Below are 15554 nucleotides of genomic sequence, written 5' to 3'. Positions count from 1 at the left end.
GAATATGTAGATATTAGAAAGAATATGTGTGGTTAGAACCCCTTATACAGAACTGTTGACAACTGTCTAAATGTTCATTATTTTAGGGGATAGAACTCTTGTAGAAATACTTAAATAGTCACCATCAAGGAAAATACACTTTGATGAAGGCCAGAGTACTAACATACCTGTTTGTATGTTAATCCACTTATTTGAAGGAAGAATTTACAAACTGGAGGTAAACAAGTTGCCATTTGGAAGCTCTTTCAGCTCTCAATAATTTAAGTCAAAACCTGCTACAACTCTAACTTATAAAGAAATCACACAAGTTTTCTGCTGTTCCTTTGCAACTGAAAAAGCAGCACTTTCTTCTGAGCCTTCAGAGTCTGTGTTCAGCACTTTGTTTACTGCATGATGTGCAGCAAGGTTGTAGGTGGAAGTCCCCTGTAGAAACCACAGGCTTTGCAAAGAGCATTGTTTCACACAATTTATATGGTGTGTTAACATTTTTCAAATGCAGCACAGTACTGCTGTGTTGTCCAAATAATTTTTGTTTTTAAAAGAAGTATTAAAATGGGAGACAGAGGACTGAAAATCCTGATTGCTGCTCCTGGCCTGTTCCCTGCCTTGTCCGGGTTCTTCCCCTTTTCCTTTTTTTTGTTGGTGAAATGAGGATGCTGTCACTGACCTCATTTGTGAAATACTGTAAGATCTCCTGCCAAAAACTGTTCTGTAAGTAATAAGCAACATTTCACTGATTACCACAATGTATTTTGAAAATCCAAGCCTGTCTAGCTTGTTTTTGGTGGTGGCTGCCTACAAGAACACACTCCAACTGCAGTTCAGAGTCACAGTGGGACTCAGCAGTGGGAGAGCTGTGTTTGTGATGGAAACACAGACTGGAGTATGATAGCTGTGCATGATTGTAATGATCTGTGGACACAAATGGCTAAATCCTAACCATGAAGGAGATGACTGTTTCTAGCAGTTCAGAAAAAATGGCAGTGTGATTTGGAACATGCCTGTCTATAAATACAGTTTTCTAGTTCAGAAGACTGCCATCATGTATCAAGGAATTTTACTTTGGTACTTGAAACTGAAAATTTGGTGCATCTTGGAGTGGCTAAATAAGAACATTAATTTTCAGATAGTGCTGAACTGCAGCAGCTTTACTGAGGAAACATGCATTACTGTGTTGGCTCAGTGCTTCCTGAAAAATCAAACCACTTCTTAAGCTATCCAGTGATTTAAGACCCTGAACAGTTCAGCTGCTGAGTTTGGAAAATCATGACCTTTTCTATATTTAGAACAGTGGCTACATGGAAACCTCCCCTTCTCAAAATGGACAAGCATGAAACCAGGGATCCTTCCTCTCTGAGCCCCAGAGAGCTGTGCAGATCCAGTCACTCTCTGTTCTGGATTCTGCTCTGGTTTAACCAAATAATTAAAACCTCTTAATTGTTAGTTAAGCTCCAAATTGCTGGATTTTGTAATTGCACAACAAATATTTGCATTACAGTTCTGTTTTGAACTTCAACCTGAATAAATTCCACTGAACTAATTAATTTTCTGCTGCAGAAAGGAGTCATTGTGTGTCCCAGGGCCTGGGCAGGCATACACACGACAGAAGTACATGCTTAGGCTCAGATCCCAGGTTGAATTTGGGAGGGTAACATTTGGGGGCTGTCACTGTACTTTTATAATAAAAAAGCACAAATGTGATACAGAGTTGAGTGATGGGCAATGACCAGGGCTTTGTTTTATAATTGCTACATAAAGATAAAACAGGCTGTTACTTTTTGGGTTATTTACCAGATGTTCAAGTAAAATGGCCCACAAAGCCATAAAGAGCACACAAAGCCCCACTAATAACTAATAACTTCACTAAGAACAGAGCTGAAATAGCTGCAGCTGCCTGTCAAAGCACTTTTGTTGTTGTTGTTAGCAAAGGTGTTGGCACAGGTCCCATTACCACAATGAACAGGATTCATTTTCCTGAAAACTGTGTTCAGTTGTACTTTTCAAACCACAGTGGAAACCACAGGATAGTCCAGTAGGAATGTTTTCTTTGAAAGAGAACTCATTTCCTTCTACAGGAGTTTGAAAATCTGTGAAAGGTGCCTGCCAGCAGCAATCATATGATTGTGTTAGCACTTTCTTGTAGCCACTGTTAGCAGGCTCTAAATGGAGCATTGAGGATGCTGGTAACTCCTGGAGAAGGCCAGTTGTGCCAGGCCTGTGTTAATGTGTAGTGGTATCACTGAAACCACAGAACAATCCTAGGAAAATCCCTCTGTTTGGGATGGGGATGATTTTCATTTACCTCTGCATGGATAAAATAAACACACTGAAAAACTCTGGTTGTGCCATGATAACCAGCTAAGGAAAGCAGCAGCTTATCCCTGGCTTCTCCACAGTCATCATCCACACAGTCTGTGGTTCTGGGCAGTGTCCATGTCAGTGCATGTTCCTCTTGCCTCTATATTCTAAACTCCTATTGACATGCTGTATGAGGGGTTGTATCAGCACTGGCAAATCCCCTTCTCAAGGATGTTATCATAATGCCAGTAGAGACCTGGCTTCAGTTAAGATGATCCTACTCTGTTCAGGTGTTTTAAAGGTAAGTTTTTAGTGCTAGGTCTCAATATTAGTATCCTTTTTAACTCATTGCAGTCACTAAATGAGGTAATAAATTTAGCTGCCTGTTAGTATATGAATGAACATAATGTTTTTCCCCCCATTTTTCTAGAATTATTGAAGTTCATTCACCTGATGCCAAGCACACCGTGGTGCTCAGGAGTAAGGATTCAGCTACAGCCCAGGCCTGGTTCAATGCCATCCACTCCAGTGTCAATGAGCTCATCCCCAGGGTGATTGCAGAGGTCAGAGACCAGCTGGGTAAAACAGGGATTGCTGGAAGTCGAGAGATTAGGCATCTAGGCTGGCTTGCAGAAAAGGTAATGGAAACACTCTTATTTTCATTTCTAAGCTCTCTATCTCCTATTCTCTGTTCCTGAATTCAGCCTTGTGGGGAAGTAGTGAGACTAAATGAGATTCTGGGGTTTGGTTTACCTTTCCTTGAAGACCTTTCTTTTCTTAACGTGCCAATTTTTGTGCTTTAAAAAATCAAGCAGAAAACTGTAATGTCCCCATAGTCTTTGCTTCTACATGCCAATTAACAAAGACTTTCCTGGGAGATCAAAAAGTCTCATATCAAGTTCAAGGATGGGACATGAGTCACAAAAACTGACACCAGCCCTTGAGTCCACAGATCATCTTAAGTGGACACATGGCTCCTGGTTTATGAATTTCCTCTTCTTACAATTAATACACAATATCCCATTCAAATGATTCTCTCTTTTTCCTTTTTTTTTTTTTTTTTTTTTTCTTCTTTTCTCTTTCCCCTTATGGGCTGAAATCTTATTTTGTATTACTCAATATGGACCATTTTGAGGTCTTTCTAAATTTAGTGGTGGAACTTGTTTTGCCTTTGTTAGGGTCATGCTTGGCTCTGTGCATGTTCCAGTGTATTTATGGTGGCTGTTACCAAGAGTTAGCCTTGAGAGATTTGCAGTGACATTGTTACTGAAAAGGCAACTTGTTTTTTTCACTAAAAACCATCCAGAACTGTGCAGTAGTAACAGAGTGATGTCAAAAGTTCCCACCTTTCTCTCATGTTGGAGATCTGTTGAAAAGTAGAGAAAATCCTTGCATGTGCAAAATGTGATGTGAAATTCTCTTTATTTTTACTGGACTGTGGGCTGTACAGCCTGGATGAAAGAGATAACCTGGATATACTGTGTAAATGCCAGCTGTTTGTGTATTGTTTCAGAGGAGGTGTTCAAGGCAGCTGAGGGACACACAGACCAGAGGTGCTCCTTGTGAAAAAACCTGTGTTTGTTAGTGGGAAGAGATTAAGTCTTGTAGTGATTTGTGGAGGTGCCTGTGAATACCAGTTGGTTCTTTGACTCTGCCTGAATGCCAGGTGCCCACCAAAGCTGCTGTATCACTCCCCCTCTTCAGCTGGACAGGAGAGAGAAAACAAAAGGCTTGTGACTTGAGATAAGAGTGGGGAAGTATAATTCACCAAATACCATCATGGACCAAACAGATTCAACTTGGGGAAAAATTAATTGAATTTATTACCAGAAAACCAGAGTAGAATAATGAGAAAATAAAATCAAATCTTAAAAACCCTTTCCCCTGCCCCTCCCTTCTTCCCTTGTGGTTTTCTCTACTTATCTCCCCTCCCTGTGGCACGAGTGGACCAGAATGGGGTTGTGGTCAGTTCATCACATCTTGTCTCTGCTGCTCCTTCCTCTGCAGGGGAGGACTCCTCACTCTGCTCCCCTGTTCCAGGGTGGGGTCCCTCCCACAGGAGCCAGTCCTCCAGGAACTCCTCCTACATGAGTCCTTCCCATGGGAGCAGTTTCTCACAAGCTGCTCCAGTGGGGTCCCCAGCAGCATCAGGGGTCCTGCCTGCTCCAGGGTGGGCTCCTCTCTCCACAGGGCCACCAGTCCTGCCAGGAGCCAGCTCCAGCATGGGCTTCCCACGGGGTCACAGAAGCATCTTAGACTGTAACTTTGGAGACAGCTTTTATGGCATCATATTATGTTACTTACATAGAAAATCCTTAAAGTGAATTCTCAGCAAAATGGGAAGATTGTGAGCTGAATTCCTCTGCTTGTTTGGGGAATGCAAAATGTAATCCCATGGAAATTTCACTGTAATTTGCTGTGATTACTGTGAGCTTCAATTAAGCTATTTCCTGGTTTGATATTTTTTATATGACTCTGCTCTAAACTTAGCTCTAAACTTCAACTTACATGACATTACAAAAATAGATTCATTAGGGGAGCCTCCCTCAGGTGGGTAACATTAAAATAAATAGTAGGTTATCTAAGATACTAAGCCATTGCATGCTAACAGGATTCTACCACCTCAACTGAACTTCCCTGTGAGGAAAGCACTAAACTTGTGGTTTTCAACCTGAGACTTCCATTTTGCAATTCCACCTTCATCTTCCTGGTGAGCAGTGAGGGCCTGTCTGCTGGTAAATAGAGAGCTCTGCATCACTTTAAGAAAGCAAATGTTCTCTGTGGCCTTCTTACAGGCAAGGAGAAAAACAGCCAGAAGCCATCATTAGAGATGCCATCTTCCCTGTGTTATTAAGGAAGTAGCCTTGTCCTGACCTTGGCCTTATGAGGAAGGTTTCTAAAGCTGACCAAGGATTAGGGAGTTGTATTAGTCACCAGCCTCCTAAAACTTCTCTGTAACTAGGAGAAGTACCAAGTGCTGGTTTGTAATGAGGTGTGTGCACTCCTCATCACTTTGTGTTTCCTGTATTTGTCTTTTCACTTCAGCAAGACCTGTGCATTTAACAGCCATGCAAAGCATGAGGGAATAGTTACATGTGGGTATTAATCTTTCCAGGTCTTGTCTTTTTATAATGTTCCCTGTAAAGATACTTTTAGCAACCAAATTAAAAAAAGAAGTTAGTAATGTCATCTATACTGAGGAGCTTTTCCAAGTTTGTATTGTTTCTGCTCTTCCAGAAACACTTTCAATCCTTGTAAAAATGTCTTCCCCACCTTTCCTCCCGACCCCTCTTTTTAATACTTCTGCACATCCTGTGACTTATAGAGGAGCTGAAACAGGCATGGTTGCTCTTCTCCTTACACTTACCCATCTACCACTGAGTTCCTTCATGAGGAGCAAATTCTGCTCTGAAGAGCTGAAACACTGAGGAAATGGTGGTTTATTTTATCACTCCGTAACATTTGCTGCAATAGAGAAAAATATTGTTGGCAAAAGCTTTATCTAAATTTTTTCCTCTTTAAATGCAAACACAAAAAGGTGTTCTGGCAAAAGGGGTTTTGTGAAGGTAGCTTTTGCCAATTCAGCAGTCAGCCTCACAAGCAAAAGCATGACTGGCTTCAGGGGCCGCGGGAACTGCAGCCAGGCGCCAGCATCAAGCTGGGTCAGTCAAGAAAAAAAAAAAAACAAAACTAAATAAAACCCTGAGCTGTGCATCTCTCTCTGTCCTCACTGTGCCAGTGATACTTTTCATGTAGGCTTGGAAGAGAGAAAAAGCACTTCTGCAGCCAGAGACTGTTCTCCTTTCCGGATGTCAAATGTCTTACAGGCAGTGGACTTCTTAAAATTATCTGAAAGCTCCTTTGAGAAACTTAAAAATAGGAATTCCTGCAAGTTGCCTTTTAGAATGTTAATTTTTGAAGCTGCAGAAAAAGTGACCTTATGGGCTTTTCTCACTGGATCTTAACCCCAGCACTTGGTGCCTGTTCATGTTGCTCTGCCTGTGCAGGGGGAAGGTGTTGCTACTTCCCCAAATCTGGTGTGGGTTTCAGAGGGCAGAAAAGACCTGAAGGGAAATAACCAAAGCATGGTGAACCAGAGTTGTTTTTCAGCTCCTGACACTATCTCTGAAATGAAAAGTGTGTTAATATATTACAGGCTGTTCAGTCTCCTCAAACCTTAGATAACCATATCATTGTGTTAGTGCTGAAGTGCAAGGCATGTCACAGCAGAGTGATCTTCAGTATCAAGCTGTATATTGCAGTATTACATTTATCTCCCTGCTCTCACTCTAATTCACAGGAGCTAGTGATAACAGGAAAATTGTGAGACGTGCAAGCTGTCCAAACAAGGTTTAGGCAGATGACATGAGTGTGTATTTGAGGTTATTTTTCTTCCCCAGTATGAAATGAAAATGTTACCATTTCCTTAGGAAGCAAGTTCACAGGTTAGCAAAATAGGTAGACAGCAACGGAACCATGTTGTTATTCTCATCACAGACAAATGAGTTTTCAAAGAAATGGAGATCTTTAGTTAAAAAATTTTATATAATTTCCAAATTGTGAAAGTGAGCTTAGGATGTCTTTGCATGAGAAATCCACCAGCCCACCACAAAGTTAAAACGTTTTGCCATTATTTCACATTATGTGTTCAATGTTATCTGATTTTATTCATTTGTATCTGACTTTTAACCACCTTCCTGTGAAGCACAGCATCCTCTAGGCAGCATTTTAAAAAATGTGCCATGGCTGTGTCTGTGGTTGCAGCTGCCACTGTTCCCCTTAGCACTCCCAGCTCTTCCATCATGGTGGTGGCAGTTCTGGTAGAGAAGTCATTACTTTTGGAGGGACACCATTAATTTTCTGCAGGTTTTGTGACAGAGGCAAATCCCAGTGCAAGACAAGTAATGAGAACCTGTGGAGGAGGGGAGGGGAGGAGGAGGGGATTGGGAGGAGGGGATTGGGAATCTGCTGCTTCATTAGGCTGTGTGTCCCTGTTTCTCTGGGGTGGCTGCACAGTCTGAACCAGCAGCATTTTCAGGAATAAAATCCAGGTTATACTAATCCCCAGGTCTCTCTTCTGTGCCTGGAAAGTACCTGTGCATGTTTAGGCTGAGCCTACAGCAAGCTTTGGGTTGTACTGTGTGTTAAGTCAGTACAAATAAATAGATGATTAAATCAGATAAATAAACTTTAAAATGGTTGTTTGCTAAAAATACTATTACTATTACTGAAATGCCTAACTTGGAAGGGATTTACAGACAAGTTTGGAAATACTACCCACCTATAATATACAGGAAGAAGAGCAAGGCAACTTGGTTCTGCTCTCCTGTGTTTTTTGGTTATGGAAGGATGCAATTTCTCATATTGATAATATATATCTGGTCATAATCTTAAAATTGACCTGACCTTTTAGAGATTACACATACCTCAAATGGAAATCGTTCTCTGTGTCCTAAATTAGAAATTGCACTTTTAAGTACCAGCTAATGACTTGCTGTGGAGCACTTATATCCAAATGAAGAATTCTGGTTTTGCCCTGTGTCACTTAACCTTGCAGCTTATTAATTCCAGAACTTATTTGTTTGCTTTGTAAAACAGCAGAACAGAGTTCTTAATTACATTAACAGTCTTCATTATCTGGGGTAACGATCAGCCTGTTCTTAGGAAAGACGTAAACCTGAAATAGCATGAAGAGTAATTTCCTCTGCAAGCTTCAGTGAGGTTCCTCCACAGGCCATTTTTACCAGCAGTGACTTCGTTCTCTCCTTGCTTTCAGTGCATTCAGTAAATGGCTGTAGTAAGGAAAACTCAGGCTGAAAACAGCCTTTTTATTCACTGTACTGTTTTAAAGGCTTTGCCTTTATCTGTAACACCCATGGTATTTCTTCCCAGATGAGCAAATAATAAAATTCAGTGAAGTGCTCATTGCAAGGGGACTGGAAAAAAGAATAGGTATAAGTAAATAATGAAAAATTATAGGAATATGTTGGTAAATGCATGAAGGACCTGAAATCAAAAGTCTGTATTTCTGCAGTACAGTTGGTTGTTGTAGTGAAGGAAAACCCCTCTATCAGATAATTAGAGGGCACAGTTAAATAGCAAGTGAGCACTGTTGTGCCTGTGGTAGCCTTCAGGTATTAAATTATTCTTGCAGAAGTTGAGCTGCAGTGTGAACTGGGCCCTGCATATCCCCTTGCCCTTCCCATGAGGGCTGGATTAGTTCTGGTCAGATCCCAGCAGAGGTAATCACATCCTTCCTGCTCTCCCTCTGCCTCAGCTTTGATCTGACTGTCCTTGCAGATGACTTAGCTTTCTCCATAAAATACAGCATATGTCTATCAGTGTTCCTATGAACCCAAGGAATGATGAGAAAGTTCCTTTTTATAATCATTCCTCTCCACAGAGTTTAATTAACTTCTCCCTCCCTGCATCAGGAAGAATTCTGAGCCCGAGGTGTGGCTGCTGCTCTGTCAGCTCTGCCTGCAGAGGCAGGGGCCACCAGCCCCAGGCAGGATCCACATGGCTCTGCTGGGACAGGGAGCTCTGCAGATCTCTGCTCAGCAAACCAGGGCAATGCTGGGCTCTAGCTTGAAAGGAGGGAGAGGATGCTGAAAGGAAATGGGGAGTTCAGTGCCTGCCTGAGGTGTGGGAGCTGTTTCTCTCGGTTTCTCCAACAGAACAGGGTGGTAGCTGTGGGACCACATCCTAGTGTGGTCTGGAGCACATCCTGATGTGGTTCTGAGCACTGGCTTCTTTGCACAGTGTGTCTGCCACAGCATGAATACTTAACTCTTTGTTCTAGGTAACCCAAATTGCAACTGCTGTTTGGCTAGGTTGGTTTTGCTGGACAAGGAGCTCTCCAGATTTTGGTGGTTGAGGTATTTTCTTCCTAGATTTTGCTAAATTTTCAGGTTATTGGGCCTTTCCATCTTCTGCCTTGGCAGTTGCTGTTGATCTGTCCAAAAGGGTCCTGCTCCCCTTGTGCATGTGCTGGGTCATCTCACCTTTTGGGGCTGTACAGGTTTGAAAGTCTCTGTTTGAACATATTTGCAGTACAGTTCACTTGAAAAAACAAAAAAAAGAACCAGCAAAGATACAGGTGTGATGTGAAGGAAGACTTTGATCCCCTTTATCCCCTTTATTGAGAAGCTGGGGAAAAGGTTCCTTTTTTCTCTCAGCCTCTGACAGAAAATATTGCAAGAAAGATAGTGAAGGAATTGGAGGCAGTGATGCTCTTTGGTATTCAAATGTGATTTAAATGCAACATGAACCTCCTTTATAAAACACATTGCATAGGGAGCAGAGACCTCTTCTGAACCCATATCCAGCCCTGCTGTCAGTGGGGAGTGGAGGGTGGCCCTCCTAATTGTTTTAAGTGCTTCAGTGCCAAAACAAGTGATCTGCTTCTGCCCCAGTGTGTTTCTGCCTCCTCTCACTGGTGCACACAGGGTGCCAGCAGTGATGGGTTAGGAAAGGGGAGAGCCTGTTCTTGCCCAGCTGTGGGACGCAGAGTGGGAGAAACCAGAGCAGCACAATGGTTGAGGAAGGTGTGGAGCTCATCCTGGGCATTTGGAGATGCTGTGGAGTGGTTATTCAGGGTGAGGAAGCTGCCATTAAGGCAATAGTTTGGGGCAATTCAGCTGAAACAAGAGCAAGAGAAATGCAGTCTGAGCAATAGGAAAGCCCTGAGCGCTGACCCCATTGACCACAGCCCCGAGCAGCACTGGGGACACCCTTCAGCCCCTGGATGCCACTTCACTTCCAGGGGACAAGCAGACATGCTTACATCCCCAGGGCTGGGCCACCCTAAGCACACAGCCCTGCAGTGTGAGGCTGCTGGCAAACACTGTTTTGCAAGAGCTGTGCCCTTGCACTCTGTCTGTTTGCTCATTTCTCTGCATTTTTCTGCTTACAGGCTGCGTGTTAGAAGCATAAAAAGAAAGGGATTGTCTGTCTTAGAGAACCCTGGATTTTTCAGGCATTAAGTTCCCATCAAGCTGCATTTTCTCTGTTCAGATTTACCTGATTCTCATTTGCTTGGTTTTGTCTCCTGAAGTTAAAAATCACCTTCAGGGGAATGGGGGGGCCTGTTAGGGGCGTGTTGACCTTCAGGCTTTGCCCAGTGTGAATTCCTCTCACCCCAGTCATCGTTTCTTTGGGGTTTTTTTCTAGCATAACAATACTCCTATTTCAGCTTTTTGATTAATGACATGAATAAATAGATCAGAAAGCAGCAGAACTGGCCATAAAAAAGCCTCTTTGCTCTGCAGCCCTTCTTCTCCCCCCAGGCCCCTCAGCTGATCCCCAGAGAAAACTTCTGGCAAAAGTAGAGCTATTCTTAGTAAATACCCTAATTTCGAGGGAAACATTTGGATTTTTTCCTCTCTTTTTGCATATTATTGGCCCACCACACTCATTAACTCAGCTTGCAGTCAGAGCAGTGCTATCTCCCCCCACAAGTGCTTTTAGGGCAGAGGAGCTGGTTAATGTTGCAGGCTGCTGTGGAAGAGCAGAGTGGCACTGCTGGTACAAGCAGGAGCCATATATGCCTTGAAAGCTGCTTTGCTAAACAACTCTTAACAGAGAGAAATAAACAGATTTTCCAAGTATATCTTGAGGGGAAGTTGTGTTCTCTGTTGGAAAGAGGGATTGACCTTTAGAAGAATAAGAGAGTTTTAAAAGAACAGTGAAGAGGGAAAGGGTACATGCCTTACAATTTTTACAATGTGGCAAGACATTCATTCAGTGCCTACTCTACAAATCCAGTTCAATTTTAATGCTCAACCTCTGGTTATGTAAGAAATTCCTAAGACTGTTAAAACCAGCCTTTTACCTTATTATCATAATCCTGTAAAAATAAAATTATACTCCGTAATACCGTGAGAACCCTTACAAAAATGCACCATTATACAATTATATTGCAACACAGCAACTCTGTAGACTGCAGGGAAATATTTCTCATGCAGTCTAGTTGTTGTATCAATAATATTTTCAACACCCTTTGTTACTGAGGAAGAAAGAACATGCTGATACCATATGTAAAATAGCATATTTTGAAGTTGTGATTTCAGGGCTTGACTGTGGCAAAGGTGCTTGAGTATTGGTGAAATCCTTGTAAGAACTGTACTTGAAACAAAGCCACAATTGAAAAGGTTTCATGTATCATTCCTCTTCTCTCTCCCACTCTTAAATTAATGATTGTTTTATTTTAGTTATTTTAAGATGGGAAATGTTATGACAATGGAGTTTTAACATTAAAAAAATATTGGTGATGAAAAAAAATCCTTTTATTTCCTCCAGATTCTTCAGTTCCAAAGATTTATTTCTGCCTGCAGAATTACCCTCTCTTCTTAAGTGGACAGTAATTGATAGTGCACATCATGATAATTAGTCTAACGAGTCTCCTAAACCCCAAGCCCCACAGCTATCTTTAAGCTTCACATTGTCTTTACTGTAACGTAAATAAAAGCTTTAGAAAAAGACTGAAAAGAAATTTGATATTGAGGGAGCCTTGTCCTCTCCAAGGGGTTTCCTCGACTCATTTTTAATGAGGCCCATATTAGTTGTCATTTGTACCTTCCCTGATGAATAGTTTGGAAGAAAAGCTTTCTCCGTGCGCAGCGAAATTTGTGCCAAGTTGCTGACCTTTGCTTTTGGTGAGACCTCATTTGAGTCTGAGTCTCAAGCCCAAACATATTGTTGGATCAATCACGTTGATTTTTGGCTCAGATAGTGATGCAGGGCTAATGAGTTGTGCTGTGTACACATTAACCTCAGACCCGGAGCGCCGACGGCAGCCTCGGAGCAGAACGCGCCGGGGCTGCGGGAAAGACATTCCATGCTGGCATCTTAATAGAGGGAGACAGTAACAACAGTAGGGCACTATCACAGGTTCACTGCTTGTGGGATGTAGGATTTAATCAAAGCTGGAAAAACAAACTGCCTTCTGTTCTGTTTGGGAAAAAAAAAAAAATCACCTCAGTACCATAAAGGTGCTTTATGAAGTGTGAAATAGAGAGGAAAGCCTGAATGTTTAAACAGTAAGACAATGATTCTACTACCAAAAGGGAATCTGCTTCAGGGAACAGCCTTTGAATAACATTAGATTTAACCTTGTCAGAGCTTACCATCCAATGATTACAATGGCATTGCAAGGAATTTGGGAGCATTGAGGTATTTTTTTTTATTATTAATACTTTTTTAGCAATACTTTAGCAAAGTTTTCCTTTATTCATAAGTAAAATTCTTAAGACCAATTGTTGAATTACTGCAAACAGCCAGCATCCCTTGTTTAGAAGGAAGATGTTTCTGATCATTTCCAAAAGCAACACTTCCCTCAAAGAACAAGATTTTGACCTCATTTTACAATTGTAAATCTAGGGAGAGACAGTATTTCATGAATCATCCTTATGGAGAGATAGACAAAAATCCCAACATGCACAATATCCTTGTACTGACTGCTTTCCTCACTTGAAGGATTAGGAAAGGAAGGAAGAGTTACTCCATGACTAGTACAAAAACAACATTTTCAATTTTAATTTTCATGCAAGCTCCAAACAATCACATTTAAGGGACAGAGAAATACAGACAGAATACATTTGATTTCTGCAGATCACACACAGTTTTCTGTCCTCCCCTTTGTGCAATGAAAACTGATCAATAAGGCTGAAAGACCATTACTGCTTCAAATAGAAAATCCAGTAAAATCAAATGGAAAAACCCAAAGTCCACAGAGATCCAGTCTTTGGTGTTAGACTTTGGAAGCAAGATGGGAAACAGCTGAAAAGGACAGGGTGAGAAGGGGGTAGAAGTATCCAAAACAGGACCTGCTAGAAGAGCAAAGCTCTCTACAGGTGTGAGAAGCTGCCCCATCGTGGATTGCTGTGGCACTGCTGGAAGGGCATTCTGGCTTGTACAGTGAGCCTGTTCAGTAGTCAGGCTGCAAAAAGGGGATCTGGAGCCAAAGTGTATTATGTCTGAAGGACATATGTCTGGGGGCTTGGACCTTCTGCTCTCAGTGTAGTCACATTGAAGACAAATGGACTTGCCAAAGGTTTTCTCATATGTTTCTGGATTCCCTGAGTTTCAGGTGTTCCTGCAGTACCAGTAGCCCTGGTGGAAGGAAGCACCTGGGTTTTAATTACTAATGACTATTAGCTGCTGTGAAGATTCCTGAAACTGTGTGAACGCATCGTGTTATTCTTGGAGCTTTTTTTGTTTATACATTTCTGCTGAGCAAATGCTGCTGTACAAACATTCATTTGTTGATCTTGTGCTGAAAATAGTTGCAGACATTGGCCAGAGTAGCTGCCAAAGTGTAGTGTGGCTATAGCTGCCTTTTTGTACTTCATACTGGAAATGCCAGTGATGTTTATGGAAATGGCTCTAAAAAGGTTCACTTTGAGGAGAAGCCTGCTTTGGGAATAGAAGCTCACCTATTCGTTTGTGGAATGAAAAGCTTGTACATTATTATGAAATAAATAGTTTATGGTGTTGTCTCTGGCTTCTGTCACCCTGGGAAATTCAATGCAGGGCTCTTCAGTTTGGAGGATACATTAAAACTTCATGTTTAAACACATACATGTATTCATTCCACATAAGAAATCCTTATTATTGCTATGTTCTTTGGATCCCCGAATCACAGAGCTACAGCATACACAGTAATACTCTCCCACATAAATTTTCAAAACAGAGGTTTAAATCTCCTTGCCCAAAACTGTAGGCATATGTTAACAAGGCAAAGGCAAGTGGAAGAAATGGAAGAAGCTGGAAGTGTTGCAAAGAGGAGCAGATTGGAAAGGGGTTGCACAGCTTAAATGGGGCAGTGTGAGAACCTTTTATGTGATGTTTTTGACTGGTTTTGTGGGTTTTGGGAAGGCTGGCTATTGAGGATGAGCTGACTTGCTGTTGGATTCTCCCTTTGCTGTTGGAAGAGTTTGAAATGAGAAAGAGAGCAGCTCAGGTTCTGGGGGTGGTTGTTGTGGCTAATAACATAATAATTATTTTAGTATGAAAGTGCCCAGGGTATAGCCAAAGCTGGAATACCATGGTGTGAGATTGCAGCAGAAGTAGTACCAATAGGAGCAGACCCTGCTCCAAACTCTAACCATGTGAGTGTGCAAGAAGAAGAAGAAGGAGACATGGGACAAAACATCTGATATGTCTCTGCTGTGATTTTTGTTCCTCTGGGACATAAGCCAAATGGGTACATGCAGAAAGACAATTAGAGCTGGGGGAAAGGGAAGAGTGGGACAGCACTGGAAGAGCTTGGAAGATTGTGAGCTAGAGGAGCCTGGAGGAAGGTGACAGTGGAAGGAGCAGATGATGAATAGATGAACTGCAGAGAGCTCTAGGTACAGACAGGTGTACAAAATGTTGAGTGGCTTGGAAGGTATGGAAATCTTCTCTACTAGCAAGAATAAGACCAGCCTTTTGTGAACCTTTCATAGTCACATAAGATTAATTCTTCACAGCTCCAAGAAGACTTCAAAGAGAGGAATTTTAGCTCCTCTCTCTTACTTTCCTTCATATTGGACTCAGTTTGCGCTCAGCAAAGGTCATGTACATCATCAGTTTCTGTTAGCCCGGATACATCAAGTAAAACTTCAGTCTCTGCCCTCTTCAAATAACTTGAAACAGCTGCTTGGATATTTGCAAGTGCAAGCAGAAGGAATGGGTTGTGGTTACAGGATCACATTCGAGTGAGTGAACAGTTCTGAAAAACAGTAACAAGGAGGCAGCCACTAACTGATAATGGTTACACACACCTGTAGGCCTGTGTGGACCTGCGGAGTGGTTCACATTTTTGGAAACAATAGCATTACAGGCTGTGGTGCTAAAACATGAATTATAAGAATACCAGTCTCACAGGTAACAGAGATCTCAGACTGCCTTTCTTCCAGGGAAGCAAATATCCACCATGTTGCCTTGTGTCAGCCCCAGACATTAACAGCTTAATGCCCAGGATTCAGCAGCAGCAGCAAAGGTTATGTGCATGTGCAGGTAACAGCAAATGAAGTTTGCTCCTGATCTCCTCTTTCTCTTCCCCTTCTATCACTCTGCAGCTCAGCCTCACCATCCCCATCACTGACTGCCCCTGCCTCTGATGGTGGCTGAGCTATGTGAGCATGCCTGCTGTCTCAGGATGTACTTTTGAATAAGTAGTGCATTTAAAGGGGTACTAGTTATATGCATGAAAATGTTGTAATAGCTAGCCTGATTTCCATCTGGCATAATTTGGGAGTAAATCCATTGAC

At 42.0% G+C, this 15554-nt stretch overlaps 1 protein-coding gene across 1 annotated transcript in view; it reads left to right on the top strand.

Moving 5' to 3' along the window:
• Positions 1-15554, top strand: part of SNTB1 (syntrophin beta 1) — a 115803-nt gene that overhangs the window by 72189 nt on the left and 28060 nt on the right. The window contains exon 3 of the mRNA XM_077188594.1: positions 2729-2936. Within this exon, the coding sequence (XP_077044709.1) occupies positions 2729-2936 (208 nt within the window). The remainder of the gene's footprint in view (positions 1-2728; positions 2937-15554) is intronic.

Source organism: Agelaius phoeniceus, chromosome 1, assembly GCF_051311805.1.
Source record: "Agelaius phoeniceus isolate bAgePho1 chromosome 1, bAgePho1.hap1, whole genome shotgun sequence".
Lineage (NCBI taxonomy): Eukaryota > Metazoa > Chordata > Aves > Passeriformes > Icteridae > Agelaius > Agelaius phoeniceus.
The sequence above is the reverse complement of the archived record's forward strand: the minus strand, read 5'-3'. Positions and strand labels throughout refer to the sequence as shown.